Genomic DNA, 15468 nt, shown 5'->3' with positions numbered 1-15468 from the left:
TCATGGAACTTGATTCATGAAGCTCTTTAAAATGTCACATTTAACATTTTCCTCTGTCCTCCTCTCATTGTTTTCCACCAGAAATCGCATGACGCCAAAGTCTGGCCCATACACAGACCATCCCTCCAGCTACATTGAAGAGCATGAGGGTGTGGCCAAGAACACACAGGCCGACACCACTAGCTCTGTGAGCGGCCGAGCCGGGGCTGGGACTGGAGAGAGAAACAGGAATTCCATCAACCAGGAGCGCCAGCAGCAAGCCAACGCCCGTCTGCCCAGCCCAGAGGGCAGCAGCACCAGCGGAGGGGGCATGGGCCTGAGAGGCAGCCCTTCAGCCTCCACTACAACCACCACTATTATCTCTGAGTCTGAAGGACCTGCAGGGACCGCCACAGTCCCCGTCTGCCTCCACCTGACCCAGGAAGACCTGGAAACCACTAAGCTTGACCCTAAAGAGGTGGACAAGAACCTGAAAGAGAGCTCAGACGAGAACCTGATGGAGCATTCACAGAAGCAGTTCTGTTCGCCAGATCCACTGAGCCCAGGCAGCTCCAGCTTACTTTACCCCCTTATCAAGATGGCCAGTGAGGCCTCAGGCGCGTCAGACCCCGCTGCCAACATGCCCACCACCATCTTCCCCCTGCCCAAGCAGCAGAACCTGCCCAAGAGGCCGTCCAGCCTGCCTCTGCGCACCAAGCCCACCAAGAAGGAGTCGTCATCCTCTTCGCTCAGGTTCAAGTTTGGACGCTCTGGGAAGTCCAACCTGCGGCAGGTGGAGGGAGCAAAGATGAACATTGGTGCTGTAACGGGCACAAACACTGCTGTAGAGGCTCACCGGGGTACAGGCACAAACAACATACCTGCTCTACGAGACACGCATGTGAACGGTAGCGTTAACGGAGCCGTTAACGGTCATGCCAGCACTGGTATCTCGTCCATGGCGACAGGTGGTGCCACAGGTTTCGGAGGACCCAGCGTAACTCATAATGGGTCCGGAGGCCTGAGGTCTGACGACAGCCGCCTGAGCCTCGGCGTCATCACAGCCAGCCCAGACGAACACGAGCCACTTCTGAGCCGAGAGCGGGAGCAGCCCGATCCAAGAGACACATCTTCAAGCGTGGCTGCTCTCCGCTCAGCGCGTCCCAACACCAACAACAACAACAGCAACACCGGCCACGGCCAGGGGGACGGCGAGAGCGGAGGAGAGAGCGATGGAGGGGAGGAGGAGGGCAGCGGAGATGGAGGAAGCAGGGAAACCACAGGGCCCCAAGGAGAAAGCTCGGGGTCTGGGTCTGGTGCCGCAGACCCCCAGAGGGAAGCTCCAGTCACCATGAGAGGGGAGGCTCTGCTCAGGCAGCCCAGAGCTCGCAGGCCTGAGAGACCCAACTCCCTGGACCTGTCCTTCACAACACAGGACCTGGCCTCACTAGGTACACTTATACACCAACACCTCCCATACACCAGAGCTCCATTACTGGCATCGATCCATCTGAACTGAACCCTCACTTGTCCATTTGATTTATTCAGGAAACCTACAGCTAAGATGTGTTTTTGGACAACAGAGGAATAAGATATATTAGGCTTAAATACACACGTGTTTGTAGATCCTTTCATTGCTTGTTTGCATTTTTTCATGGATTTTATGAAGAATATAGAATATCACTAGATTGATTCTTCCAATTGTTTCAGTTTAGTGTAGACTTAAAGGGGCACTACACCACTTTTACACATTAAGGTTAGGTTACTCATCATGAAGAGAACTACTCAGTCTGTGAAAACAGCTGTATGATGTCTAAAGAAATCATATTGGTTGCATTATGGGGCATGTCGGATCCAGTGTTTTTGGAGCTTGACTACAGACTAAAAGTCAGGATATTTCGGGCTCTGTTGCTATAGTTTTGACCATTCTTTTTTTAATCTGTCTCTCGTGAGTTCCCCTGCAATGCTGAATTGCCAGAGTGCACCTGTAGGTAATTGTAATGATAGAGAGACCTTTTCAAGGACACATACTCTTACACGGTCACCTACAGGAGACATGCTGGTATTGAATATGCTTCATGCACACTGGTGTAAAAATCTTCCACAGATAGTGATCATTGTTCCTTCCTTTTTTTTTCCAGGAGGGGGCTTGGTACAGCCAGACGGAGCTTTGGGGACAGGAGACAAGATCAAGAAGCGCGTCAAAACGCCTTATTCTCTGAAGAAGTGGCGACCCACCACATGGGTCATCACAGACACCAGGGGACCCGAGGTCAACAACAACGGGTCCACCCACGGTCAAGGTCACAGTCAGAACCGGCCCAAGTCCAGTTCAGCTATCTACCTGCGAGGGGGAAGCTTGGCCAGCGAGCCCAGCGACACGCACGTGTGAACTCAGACCCTCTGACAAGACTGAAAAAATAACCAGAGAGCGTTTGTTTTTTTGTCTGTTCTGCTCTCTGCTCTGAATCAACGTCAGCAAGAGGAAGCTATGGAGTGTCTTGTGAACAAACAGTCGAGTCTGATCATGTACAGTAATTAGGTCTGTCTCGCTGCTCCCTGTGTGTCTTTCTGATGATGGCATTGCTTTAAATGGAATCCAGCTATGCAGCATTTTCATCCGCTTTCAGTTCCTGCGTTTTACTAATCTCTCTTTTGTCGGTTTGTTTCATGTATCATCCTCATGAGCATAGTGATGTTTTGAATGGATTTCTTTCTTTCTATGTGCACTTTGAACCGATAAAATCAGTGTTTAGAAGTCCTGTCTGTTGCGACCACGACAAGAAGTGGTCTCTAAACTTAAAAAAGGCGATGAAAAACAATCAACACTTTGAGCGCTCTTTATCTCGTACTTTGCTGTATCAAGCAACGCTTGCGAGTTAGGCTCTGTAAAGAATCGACGGTCTTAAAAGACGGAACACACTACTTTTTTTTTTTAATTTCCTTGATTTGTATGCAATACCAATTTTCTTTTTTTTTTTTTTTTTGGACTATGTACCCATTTTTTTGTATCATAATAATTTTAATTGTGCAATAGGATGTAGCTTTTAGATGCTTTGATGTTTTTATCGCTTCCATTATTTTGGTCATTGTTTTATCCCTGCATTATTTTGATATGTTAATCTCTGTTGCACTTATGAATAGTCACAATCGTTTGTAAACAATCCACCATACACTATCACCCCCTGACTCGAGGAGAAAATAGATGACAATCCTCTCTTTCCTTCTTCTCTGGACTATCCTTAAGGGGGCTCAAACACTAACAATCAGTCCCAGCTGACTGGAAAAGTGGGTTTTTCATGGAAGTTCTCTGCTTGCACAATTACACCAGAAATGACTCAAACTCTGGGGTCTTTTAACACTACAATCACCAGAATCAAATCTATGGAGGGATCTGTTACAGTGGCCGACTCAATCGATGTACCACTATCACCTGACCTCACTGTGGACTGTTTTGACTGTGTTTAGCTGTCTGTATGTGACTGAAAGACGAGAAACACTAAAGCCCAGATTCTGCTCTTGGAACTCTGCTGGAAATCAGAAACTACTCTGAAAAAAAAACAAAAAAACAAACCCTTCTGAAGCACGCTGGATATTATTTCCGCTTCTTGTTGTCTCATCCTTTGATGTTGGAATGAGTGGGTCAGTGTGTGTGAGTGTGCACGTATTGTGTTTCTTTACGTCAGCAAGCATTAGAATTGCTGGGGCCTAGCGCTGTACAGGCGTGCTGAAATGTCATTGTACTCATTCTGTATTTTCAGCGCTGCTTCAGGGCATATGAAAAGATCTCATTTATGTTTTTGTAATCTGTAATTTGTATGAAAAAAAAACATATGTATGTGTATTGCATTGATATTTGCATCATTTTTATGGAATTCTGTTTTGCATTCAATGGACATGGCCTTTGATTCCATTGCTATGCGTCTGCTCGGTACAGTTTCTGTAAACATTTTCAAGTCAATATGGAAGAAAAAATCTCAATAAATGTATGAAATAATTGTTGGTTATATTTGTTAAGGACATGACTCATTTGGGTTTCAGGCCTCATGTTCTGAAAGTATTGTAATGCAGAAAATATCAGCAGTCATTTTATATTCCAATACAATTTGAAAATTGTTTTCTGTAACAATGTTTTAAAAGAACACTTTGACATTTTGGGAAATATGTGTATTCTACTTGTACTTTCTTGCAGTGAGTTAAATATTAAGATTTATACCACTCACATCTGTAGCATAAATATTGGAAATGCGGGAAAAAATCTAGCATGGTTCTGTCCAAAGGTAACAAACCTAATTACCAGCACCTCTTAAGCTCACTAATAACATGTTATATATTTCATTTGTTTCATCTGTACAAAAAATAAAGTGTAAAAATGACAATTTCTTGGTTGGGAGCAATGATTTTCCAAGAGTGTTGACACCTAGTAGAGACTTGGCAAGAAAGCAAATGAGTGTATTTCCCAAAATGCAGAACTGTTCCTTTAAGAACTCTCACTAATAGCTGTGCATTTCCCATTTTTAATCCTCATGTGTGTATTTTAATTAAACAAGTCTATTCATACTTGGTAGGGCATGTCAAGTAGGATATTTTACATACTTGAGGCAAGGGCAAGACCAGAGGACCACAGCTGTATTTTCTGGTTCTCAATCCTAAATGGATTAAAATGGGTCGACTCAAATAAAATACAGATTTTTGCGACCTTGTCATGTAAATCAAACCCATCCTGAGTCTCTGAGAATCACCGTGAGTGGCTAAATTCAGCACAGGAGGGAGACATTTCCTCTCCTGCACTTGTTTACCTCACTTCTCTGCTCCGTCTGCTCCGCGCGCCCTAGCAACTGCAGCATCAGCACGAGCAGCGCAGCGTTGGTACGCTACGTCAGAGCCCTCCTGTGGCTGCGTCAAGTCACACAGTTATCCAGAGAGAGGCCGGAAACTGACCGACTCGCAGTCAAAATAAAACAAATATGTCACTGCTGGAATTGAATTGACTTATGCAAGATTTCACCATCTAAGCTCAAGTTTATGTGACAATTAATGTGTTCTATGAATAAAAAAGGGCAGGTTATATCTATCACAAATAATCCTTAAACACAGTTTTTGGGGTTGTTTTGTCTAACTTGATGTCATTAACTCAGAGCCTCCAGTCTGATCATCAGTCACATTAATGTCCAACAAGGCTTCAAACAGCCTCTCAGATAATAAGTGTCACAACAGCACCTTCCACTACACATCACAGATAAAAATAGTTTTCCATTGTGCAATGACGATATACACAATATATAATGAAATATGTAAATAAGAGTAGAATTAATATTTCCATATAGTGTGAAATATGCAAAAGAAACAGTGTTATTATTACACATTATGCAATAAACACTTGACTTGCAGGAGTGTCTGGATCAGTTTAGAACTGCCAGAAATAAACAAGACAAAATACTTTACTTTGAAAACCTAGACCGGAAGCCCAAGTGTGTATTGGTGCTGTCTTGACACTGGTCCTTCTCCCGTCGTGTCAACCGAGGCGAGCCCAGCATCAGCGCCCTCTTCTTTCTATCCCTTCTGTATTTTCTCACCCTCTGTTAGTTTTTCCGTCGTTTTCCGACATCTTACGAACTCCAACAGGCTCACCTTTCCTCTTTTTACACTCATTTTTCCTTCGACCGGAGAGCGGTTTTGGTAGTTAGCTGCTTCAGCCGTCGTGCCGCATCAGCCGGGAGAGAAAAACATCCATCCACGACGGCGAGGAGGCAGGGTGCGAACACAGCAACGCCCATTTTCACACCTACTGTATCACTACTGTACCCTCGAAGACGTTTTTATCTTTTCTATGTCTGCCTGTTTGTATGGAAGAGGGCTTTCCTCTCTTGCTTCTGCGCTGCCTGTTTCCTCTTTAGCATCTTGGAGTAGCGGCGGGTATCAACAGGGGCTGCGCTGGCCTCTCTGCACGCGGCGCACCTAGATCACCTTTCTGCAGGTGAGCGCGCTTTCCCGCACATGCACACATTTCATCACAGCATCACTAGAATAGCTCATCTGTCATATAGAATAAGGTTCAGGTCTGCAATGTAACACAGAGTGTGTTTTGATGTGTGTGGGGAGGGGGTTGCATGCTTGTCTCCCAGTAAACAAAATTGGCCTACATCAATGGTTCCCAACCTGAGGGTCGGGACCCCTACAAGGGATCGCGAGATGATAAGACGCTAAATTTCTGCTTTATGTCTTGTGGATTTCTGTGTTTTACCTCCTCAAGCGTCTTAAAGTTATTCAGATAAAACAAAGTCATTTATTGCATGGAGAGTCGGTAAGCAACAACATGGGTTTCATCATACATGTGCAGAGGCCCCCTAACTGTCTATTTGAAGCCTAATCTCCGCTTTAGCCCTAGTTTTTAATAATAAAACCCAGCAATTTGCAAGATAAATACATACACAGTTTGTGAGGTCATTCATTTTTATTCCATTACATTTATTTAAACATATATGGCAATTAAAGCTGGATGTGCAGTATGTTAGTGTGCAAAGGCTGTTGTTTAAGTAACGTTGGTAATAATATGATAATGATTTCTGTCAGGAGACTAGACACTGTATTTACACCCTGTGTTTACCGCTGTGTGTGTGTGAGCTGGTTGTCCCATTTTTGCCCTCAGTGGATCAATAATGTCTGTCTCATGTTAGGAACTTATCTGGTTTAATGGGACCTGAGGTGGTAACCAGTAGCTCCTTTAAAGAACTTGTTTCTGCATCCCACTAAGATCTGAGATACTGCCATTGAACGTCGTTGCATGGGTTAACAATCAATGTAGCTATTCAGTGTTGTATGCATTGACTGTTAAGAAACAAACATGACATCAGGCTGAGCCAAGATGCTGCTACTACTGCTACTACCAGCATCACTACTGCTGTCAGCCTGCAGTACATTGTAGTGGGCAGCTGATTTATGCACACTTACAGAATGAGACAGAAAAGGCAGCAGTCAAAGTAAAGAATGCCAAGCATTTTGCGAGTAGACTGCTGCTGCCCAAACCCCTGTTTACTTACACACACAAGCACGGCTGTGTGTTAATGAAGATCAGTCGGCCCCGTTCCCTAGCAACAGTGATGTGCACCGGTCAGCCAAATTTAGCTCCAGGACCAGCAGTGCCAGTCCTCGATGCCGTGTGTTTGTACATATGGATACATGTATGTTGAAGTATGTTGTTATTAGAAGTGAGTAGCTTTTAAATTTCCCAGCGGGACCATAAATGCATTCTTCATCCTGCGAGGTGCTTTGCATCCATTTGTGTGTGCATGTATCAATCATTCATGTGGTTGTTTTCCTGGTTTTAAACTGGTTTCTCAGTTGTGTTACTTGTGTGATGTAACTGGTTACACCACAATACATTTCAATATTATTCATTTTACATTATCATATTAGGCATTATCAAAGACACCTACAGTATATTTGCAACTCAACACCTTTTCCAAAGTAACTACTTTTTACAAATACCATCAAATTTGAGACTTTTTTTCTCGGGTCATATCATTTGACACGTATGTTTGAACCAATCTTGTTTCATCATATCACTACTACGACTACCAGAGTCTTCTCACATGTAGTTGAGCAACATGTCACATGACCAAAATGGCTTTCTGTATACTTATTACACCACACTGACTTTTGGGGACTTCACTGTTACAGAGGAAGTTATTAAAATAGTAAATATCCTGTAAAAACAAAATAGTTGACTAATATCAGATCATGCCTTGCTATTTAATGGAGTTTTGTTTTCAGAAACGGTTGCATTTTGGTGTGACTTTTGTTTTTGTCACCATATTATTCCACTTAGATATCACAAAAGCATCTCAAAATGAATGAGATGTAGAAATGTAAAAGCTGTTCTTCATAGAAGTGATCTTTTCAATTGTGTGTCTGCATAAAATATGTTTAATTAAAACATGAACGTATCAGTTAACTTAAAATGCAGGTGAATGCACCGATCATCATACTGGAGAAAAAAATCCTTATTGAGAGTTATGGAACATATTACGTGGAGAAGTAACAGGGATCACTATGGAAACCTGTGATCAGATGAGTCATCCTTACACTGTATATTCTCTAACAAATATGGCATTGATACAAAATTGCTGGTGACCCACACTGACTTCACATTAAACTGTATTAAATCTGTTGAGGCGAGAAGGAGAAATCATACATTCTTCCTCCTACAAATGAAAAGTTTAATACATAAGCAATAAAATGCTTTCTCACTTTATCCACTTTGAGGTTCTGCTGCTACAGCCTTACTTGATACCTAAGGATATGCAGATTACTATCACATTAAATTACATTTTTAAAAGAAGCAGCAAATCCTCACAGTTTAGAGGCTTGAGTTTAGTGGGTTTTTTTGTCATTTTTGCTTGAAAAATGACTTAAACAATGAATCAGTTATCAAGATAGTTCCAAATTAGTCCTCTATCTGTTGAATAATTGTTTCAGCTCTATAGTCAATTATTATAACACATTCTAATGCTTATTTTCCAAAACAAATCTGGTAGCTAAAATTAGGAATTAGAATTTGCTGATGCTGGCAGATGCCCAGCGACTGCTCACGGGTGTCAGTGGACCCGTGCAGCCATGCAAAACATGCTGCTGCAGCTCTGAATCAGGGTCAGTCGGGCAGAAGCCATCACCTGCCCTCAGTGCCCCTAACCCACCCCCTCTCTGCTTTAAGCTGTTTTAATGCCATTAACCAGGGGGGCTGGGTGGAGACTGAGGGGGGGCATATCCGCTCTGCCCAGCACGGGACGGATTAACATCAATCTGGCAACACACACACTCATAGACACGAATACACGCACACACAAACCTAGACAGACAGAGCAAGACAGCCACGGGCTTATCCTGCAGGCCAGCTGTGAGTCTGTTGATTTGTTGATGTGTTTACCATGTGTTGACAAATAACTTGTTTACATCTCCGGGCTGACCTCTCTCCTCTCTCTCTCTTTCCTCCTCAGTCTGTATCAGTGGCCTTAACCTTCCACATCTCTCGGCGGTTCTCCTCCACGTCCTCCGGCGTCCCCGCCCCCCGCCCCCCCTCTCTGAGCGCCCTTGCTCCTCATTCTCCTCTCGGTCTCCCGCCATCTCGTCCAGCTGTGGCCCTCACAGGGCGCGACCGCTGGCTCTCACCTGACAGGTCCCTGGCCTCAGGACGACAGCCAGATCCAACATCCCTACATGAGGGACAAGGCGACGCAGGTGAGTGCTGTGGGCTGCTTATGTGTGTGTGTGTGTGTGTGTGTGTGTGTGGTGGTGATGTTTAGGTGGGAGCACAGGCTAAAATCAAACAAATGATATACAACTAACAATGAAAATTAATTTGCAGAGAGGGCAAATTCTGATTACAAATTGACCTTCACTTGTCAGATGTTTGGGAAAACGAGGATTAGATGACTGTCTGGTTGAATAGCAGTGAATCTTTGAATTCATTTGAAAATAAGACCTTTGAATTGTATCTTGGATGGAAAAACATTCATATCATAAATTGTAAAGTGCTGATTTTCCTGAAAGAAACAGGCTGTTTTTGGAGAAGAGAACAAAATGTATAAATATGTGTACTATATTGTTGTTGTCACTAAATATTAAAAGATATTCAGTTTTGTACTTCTACATAAGCAGATAAACCAGAGTTAGCTTATTTAATCAGTGAGTGAAAATATAAATGTGACAGATGTTGTGTCATTTGCAAATATCACATTTACTGAATCATTTATATAAATAAAGAATGATAGTGGCCTGAGAGTGGAGCCCTGAGGCACACCACATTTTAATATTGCTTCATAAGAATGACAACCCAACAAATGGTTCTCTGTTGGTCATATTTTTGAACCATACAAATGCTGTGCCATGTAAATCATACAATATTTATATATTAAAACATCATTGTTCATGTATCAAAGGTGTTTGAGTAATTTAGAATTATGGTACAAATACATGAATTATTGTCAGGAATACATGAATGAAGCACCGCTGAGATTTTGTCTGTGTTCTTGTTTCTTGCAACACATATGAAGCAGGCGATTAATGCAAAGAGGTTAAGAGAGATTGCAGGCGGTTGCATCACCATGCTGTGTTGCCTCTATCGCTCACTGACTGACTTAGAACCAAACTCTGGTCAAACAGCAGCTGTGATTGATCTGTGTAACAGCAGGTCAAGAAAACCAGAGTTGTCAATCAGACATTTCATAATTGCCTCAGGTGATCTCTGTTGTTTCTGCTGTTTTTACACCACCAGACAGAAATTCATTAATTCATAAATTGTTTATAAATTATTCATAGTTTGGTTTTGCTTACTTAAACTCAATAACACAAAATAATGAAATGTTTAATGACAGAGACACATTGGAAATAGAGTTTAATGATGTTATGACTGGTCTTGAAGTGTGCAGGATAAAACACAGACTGGATTTTTTGCATTATTTATGGATTATTTAATTCAGGTTTGTTTTTTTTCCTGTGTTTTTTATTCTATGTGTCTCCAAATTTTGTGCTTTAATGTGTGTGTGTGTGTGTGTGTGTGTATCAGACCCCCAGGGCCTGGGCAGATGAGAGGAGGAGGGGCTCTCACAAACGCTCGGCCTCCTGTGGGAGCACCGACCAGCTTAAGGAGGTCAGTTTTTTTTTTCCTGATTTTGGAGCCAAACAGAGAGAAACATGCTCTTCTGTCTTATAAATAAGCACTTTTTGAAGCACTTTTTGAGACCACCATTAACAAGATGTTTATATCTGCCTTTATTCTCCACTTTTCAATGGCATCAGTAACAAAGACCTGGATGATGTTTGTAACAAGACAACCATACATTTTTAATTGTAGTCTGTAATATTTAAATCTTTTATTAGTCTTAGAGGTTGGATAATTTCCTTAACCTGTAGAGGATAATGTCAAACATGAACAATTAAATGTATATCTATATGTCTGCATTACAGAGTCTGTCTGTTTGTCTTTGAAACCCTCCAGATTGCCAAATTGCGTCAGCAGCTTCAGCGCAGCAAACGCAGCAGCCGCCATCGGAGGGATAAAGAGCGCAAGTCCCCTTTCAATGGCAGCCATACCATCATCCAGTCGCAGGTGATCAATAGAAACAATGTGTGTGTGTCTGCCGACTCGCCCCGTCTCTGAGAAAAACTAGGTTGGGTCCCTGATCTAGAGAGTTTTGAGGACGTCCCACTTTTCCTCATGTCCCTGTTTGGCTCTTGTGTATGTGTGTCTCCTGTTAATTTGAAATCTGACGTGGAGCTTTTAACAGCCTCTGGTCAATGCAAAGTCAGTTAAATTGGGTTCCTCTCATAGTGCAGACACACATACACACACACACACACACACACACACACACACACACACACACACACACACATGCTCTTAGTGCCCACTCCTGTCATGTTGCGGGGCCAGTCATACGCTCCCTGTGGAGTCTGCTGGAGTGCAGCTGTCCTGCTTTCTGGGCCTCCTCATGAGACAAAGAAAGAAAGGCCGGCTGAGCTATCATGCAAACTTTTTCTCACAGTGGCTTTGACAAGTTCATTCACTGACACAAAGAGCCACTAGCTTGCAGGAACATACTCAGGTGCCCAAAGTAAGGGTGAAGAGTTTCCCTCCCAGTGAGCATACAACAACCTCCATCCTCCCACTGAGGTCAAATAACAAAAAAAGGAAGAAACACTGATATATCGCTAGAAACTTCACTATATACTTGTTTTATGACTAATTCAAAAACTTCAAATAATAATATCTAGATCCTTGCTGTTACTGTTTCCTGCACTAATAAATGCAGCATTGAGTTAAGGAATTTAAGTCTCTGGGTTCTGACACTTGTTTCAATATATATGCTTGATGAATACTTGTGTTGGTGTTACAAGTGCAGCTGTAATTTTTCTTGTGTGGGTTGAGCAATAAGCTCCAGAAATATGAAGAATATATTGACATTTTTTCTATCTGCGGCAGCACTCTGCAGGTCACTGCAACATCTGCAGAATCTGTATTAAATGCAGACGTGTGTGTGTGTGTGTGTGTGGTTGTGTCTTTTGCAGTCGCCTATGCCCAAGACCATTCTGATACCCATCCCTATATCCAAATCATCCGCCCCTCGTTTCCGAAACAGCGTGGAGGGCCTCAACCAGGAGATCGAACGCATCATCATCAGAGACACGCCTGAGAAGGACGAGACCATCGTTGTGAGTCCCTCTTACTAAGAGATTAGGGTTATGGTGCTCTGAAAACGTGTGTTCCCCGAGAACGTTTTGTTCCTCTCTAAAGTCATTTACATTCAAGGATTCACGCACCATCACAGGCCAGGGATTAAGCCCCTGGTGCAACGTTGTTATTGTGACCTCATTTGTGTGTGTGTGTGTGTGTGTGTGTGTGTGTGTACAACAGCCACAGGATGTCCCAGATGGGCACCGCGCACCCCCACCCGTCCCCCCACAGCGCAGCAGCAGCACCCGCAGTATCGACACACAGACTCCCTCAGGGGGCGGCCTGAGCGGTAGCCATAGCAACTGCAGTAGCCGCCCCGACTCCATCTCGCCCTCCTACCTCACCGTCCTCAACGACACGGGTGGAGGCAGCCCATATGAGGACAAAGGTGAGCACCACACATACACACACAGCCAGCGCGTGCTCCGCCAAAATTTGTTTGAGCATGATGTGTTTCTGACTCTGACCTTTAACCTTTAGCCTCCACTCTCTGCCTGTTCACAGAGCTGGGCCCCTACTCCCCGCTGCCTAAATACGCCGCCTCTCCCAGACCCAACAACAGCTACATGTTCAAGAGAGAACCTCCAGAAGGCTGCGAGAAGGTCAAAGTGTTTGAAGAGTCCATGTGAGTAGCAAACTCCAAAAACACGTTAGATTTTACAGGATATCATCAGAATGACCTTAAAAAAACTAATCCCATGTGCAGAGCCAAGCCAACAATGAATTGATCTAACAAGTATTGTGTGTGTGTATACATCGTATTCTACAGGCTAAAAGTCTCCATGTATGTGTGTTTCCAGGCCCAAACCTCTACAGGAGATCCCTCCCTTCTTGTGTCCCGACCGCAACAAGGTCAACTTCATCCCCAACAGCGGCTCTGCCTTCTGCCTCGTCAGCATCCTCAAGCCCTTACTGCCCGCCCCGGACCTCAACTTCCGCCCCGGGGTGGGCCTCCGAAGTCTGTCCCCGTCCCTCGTGCCTCTGTCCACCCAGCCCTGCCTCCTGGAGGAGCCCGAGAGCTTCTGACGGCCCACGAGGGCTTCAAGTCACCACAAGCCCCGCCCGAAAAAAACCCCCCACCCCCACATGAAAATCAGAAAAAATTTCAAACTAGGAAACAACCCTTCTGCTCCAAAAGAACGCCTTCAGCATGCCAGCTAAGCTCTCTCTGATGTCCTTATCTTGTTGAAAAAGCGCTTCCCACTGCCTCTCCTCCTCAGACAACTAAAACGTGAGAGTCCTGCAGCCCCGTGCAGGTGTTTGCAGCTAACATTTCATCGCTTTCTTCTACCTTTAGTGCTGGTTATGTTCCTGTTTTTTAGGAGGAAAGGGGTGAAAGGACAGACTCTTTTATTTCATTGTATTATTATACCATGGCGCCTTTCCACGGACATATCTCTTTTTCTATCTGTAGTTATTTCTCTTGATATAAAATTTGCCTTCCATTATAAAAAAAAAAAGGCCACTGGTTTCCTTGGCGACCAAGAGATTGACCACGGAGGCTTATATTGGTGCTGCCAGATATAACGTAGCAAAACTTGAAGGGTCGTGAAAAGGAGAAGTTAAAAAACGTGCCTGATATTTTAGACCGCTCAGTTTCCCTAAACCAGCGTAGTGCTCTGATCATGTTTGTTTCTTTCACATGTGACACACATGATCTTTGCACTATGATGGCTATAGATACATACAGAAAGGCAGGGCCACAGAGAAGAAACACAAATAAGGTGGCACTTAACCCACGCTTAGGAACAGCTGTGAACCAAATCCAGACATCTGTTTTGTACTTTTATTAGCCATTTACAGTGAAAGCTGACTGTAAACTGGTACAAGCTGATGCCTTTGTTACACTAACTGGTAGCAGTGAGCTGTTCCCCTGCTGGGTTGTGTGTATCTATGGGAAACACAGGCCAGGGCTATGATGTGTGCAGCGTGTTCAACCTGTGTCTGCTTGCCCCTCCTTCCCAAGCGCCAGCCTTTGCTCAAAACGCCCCTTTATACTCCACCACCATCACTACCCCCTGATTTTCCTCCTTTTTCCAGCTCTTTCTCTCCTTTTCTTTCCCTCACTGTCACTGTAATGCTGATTTCCCTTCTGTCTTGCTCAGCTAGTGTTGTTGTGAAACGTCTACGTGTCCGGAGGGGCCACATCCTCATAGGATAGGCCCCCTCTGGCTTGCAGGGCCCTGAGCATGGAGAGGTGAACCCAAAAAACACACTGTAGTCCACCAGGGTAATCCATATTTCTTTTTTAAATCCACAATTCCTAGAGCTTGCTCTGAAAGTCTTAGCTAACAACAGGTTGATGTTACACTTCATTCTTTATCCTTTATTACTACTTTTCATTCACATTTACAAGCCAGTTCTTTATTTACAGGCTGAATGTAACCCAGAGCGCCCTCTCCTTTTAAATAACAGCACAAAATACCATTTTCCAGCAGCTTTAGTTCAACTATATCATTGCAGTCACTCTGTATCAGTTGAAATCTAGTTTTAGCTTCTTCTGGATAAGACTAATATTTGGATCTCTATGGATAAGTTGTGGTCATATTCTCATGCTTCTACACTTACAGTGTAGTTTGCGGGCTGACAGCCTCTCCGTGCTCCGGCTCATCCTCCTGTATATGTCATTACTACTTGACTGTGCCTGCTACAGTGGGATAGGAATGTACTGGGTTTGTAAATATAGAGGCACACTGTGTTTGTATCGGCTGACAAAGATACGTATCTGAATGAGTCTACAATTGTACCCCCCCCCTTCCTCCTCCTCCTCCTCTTCCTCCGCTGAGTACTGTGAATTACTACATGTCTCATTATTGTGAATAATAATGTATTTATTTATCAGACTTGTTTCAGGAGTGTAATTGGGTCTTCAGAGAATTTTAATCAAGAATAGATTACATCATCCATCTCAGGTTGTAGTGAATAGGGTACCAAAAAAAGTACCAAGATATACTAACTTCTCAGCGCACACTAACAAGTCTACACTACTATAGGAGAGCAAACCAACAGCTGCTATCTATGTAGCCTCACACAATGGAAATACTGAATGATGTAAACCTGTAGCAGACTAGAAGTAGAGAGAAGTGTGGATGTCATTTGTTCAGTCACCTGATTTGGAGTTAAAAAAAAACAAAAAACAGTTGCTAAAATGGTTATGTAACAAACATTTTTTTTAAAGTACACAAGAAATAAAGCGATGTGTTCCAAAATGTGATATCCACTTGCTGAGAAAACAATCACACAGGTTCTTATTTGGT

At 43.5% G+C, this 15468-nt stretch overlaps 2 protein-coding genes across 4 annotated transcripts in view; both read left to right on the top strand.

Moving 5' to 3' along the window:
- Positions 1 to 4366, top strand: part of LOC122976530 (bone morphogenetic protein receptor type-2-like) — a 35502-nt gene extending 31136 nt beyond the window's left edge. The window contains exons 12-13 of the mRNA XM_044345065.1: positions 82 to 1430; positions 2121 to 4366. Coding sequence (XP_044201000.1) covers positions 82 to 1430; positions 2121 to 2371 — 1600 coding nt within the window. The 3' untranslated portion in view covers positions 2372 to 4366. The remainder of the gene's footprint in view (positions 1 to 81; positions 1431 to 2120) is intronic.
- A 1085-nt stretch (positions 4367 to 5451) lies between these two features.
- Positions 5452 to 15383, top strand: fam117ba (family with sequence similarity 117 member Ba). Of its 3 annotated transcripts, none has more exons than XM_044344893.1 (9): positions 5452 to 5734; positions 5877 to 5956; positions 8976 to 9216; positions 10544 to 10627; positions 10976 to 11086; positions 12046 to 12189; positions 12392 to 12599; positions 12716 to 12836; positions 13012 to 15383. In XM_044344893.1, the coding sequence occupies exons 3-9, from the start codon at positions 9196 to 9198 to the stop codon at positions 13235 to 13237; spliced, it is 915 nt and encodes a 304-aa protein (XP_044200828.1). In that variant the 5' UTR covers positions 5452 to 5734; positions 5877 to 5956; positions 8976 to 9195; the 3' UTR covers positions 13238 to 15383. The 3 variants fall into 3 exon arrangements, with proteins under 3 accessions (XP_044200828.1, XP_044200827.1, XP_044200826.1); XM_044344892.1 differs by having other exon boundaries at positions 5833 to 5956; XM_044344891.1 differs by having other exon boundaries at positions 5452 to 5956.
- The last annotated feature ends 85 nt before the right edge of the window (positions 15384 to 15468 follow it).

Source organism: Thunnus albacares, chromosome 24, assembly GCF_914725855.1.
Source record: "Thunnus albacares chromosome 24, fThuAlb1.1, whole genome shotgun sequence".
Lineage (NCBI taxonomy): Eukaryota > Metazoa > Chordata > Actinopteri > Scombriformes > Scombridae > Thunnus > Thunnus albacares.
This window is presented reverse-complemented; position numbering and strand designations above follow the sequence as displayed.

What these genes read in the sequence shown, in the direction of transcription:
- fam117ba (XM_044344893.1), top strand. Translation starts at nt 9,196, where the DNA reads ATGAGGGACAAGGCGACGCAG. An exon ending in GCACCGACCAGCTTAAGGAG is followed by an intron (nt 10,628 to 10,975) that starts GTCAGTTTTTTT and finishes GAAACCCTCCAG; the next exon opens with ATTGCCAAATTGCGTCAGCA. An exon ending in ATACCATCATCCAGTCGCAG is followed by an intron (nt 11,087 to 12,045) that starts GTGATCAATAGA and finishes TGTCTTTTGCAG; the next exon opens with TCGCCTATGCCCAAGACCAT.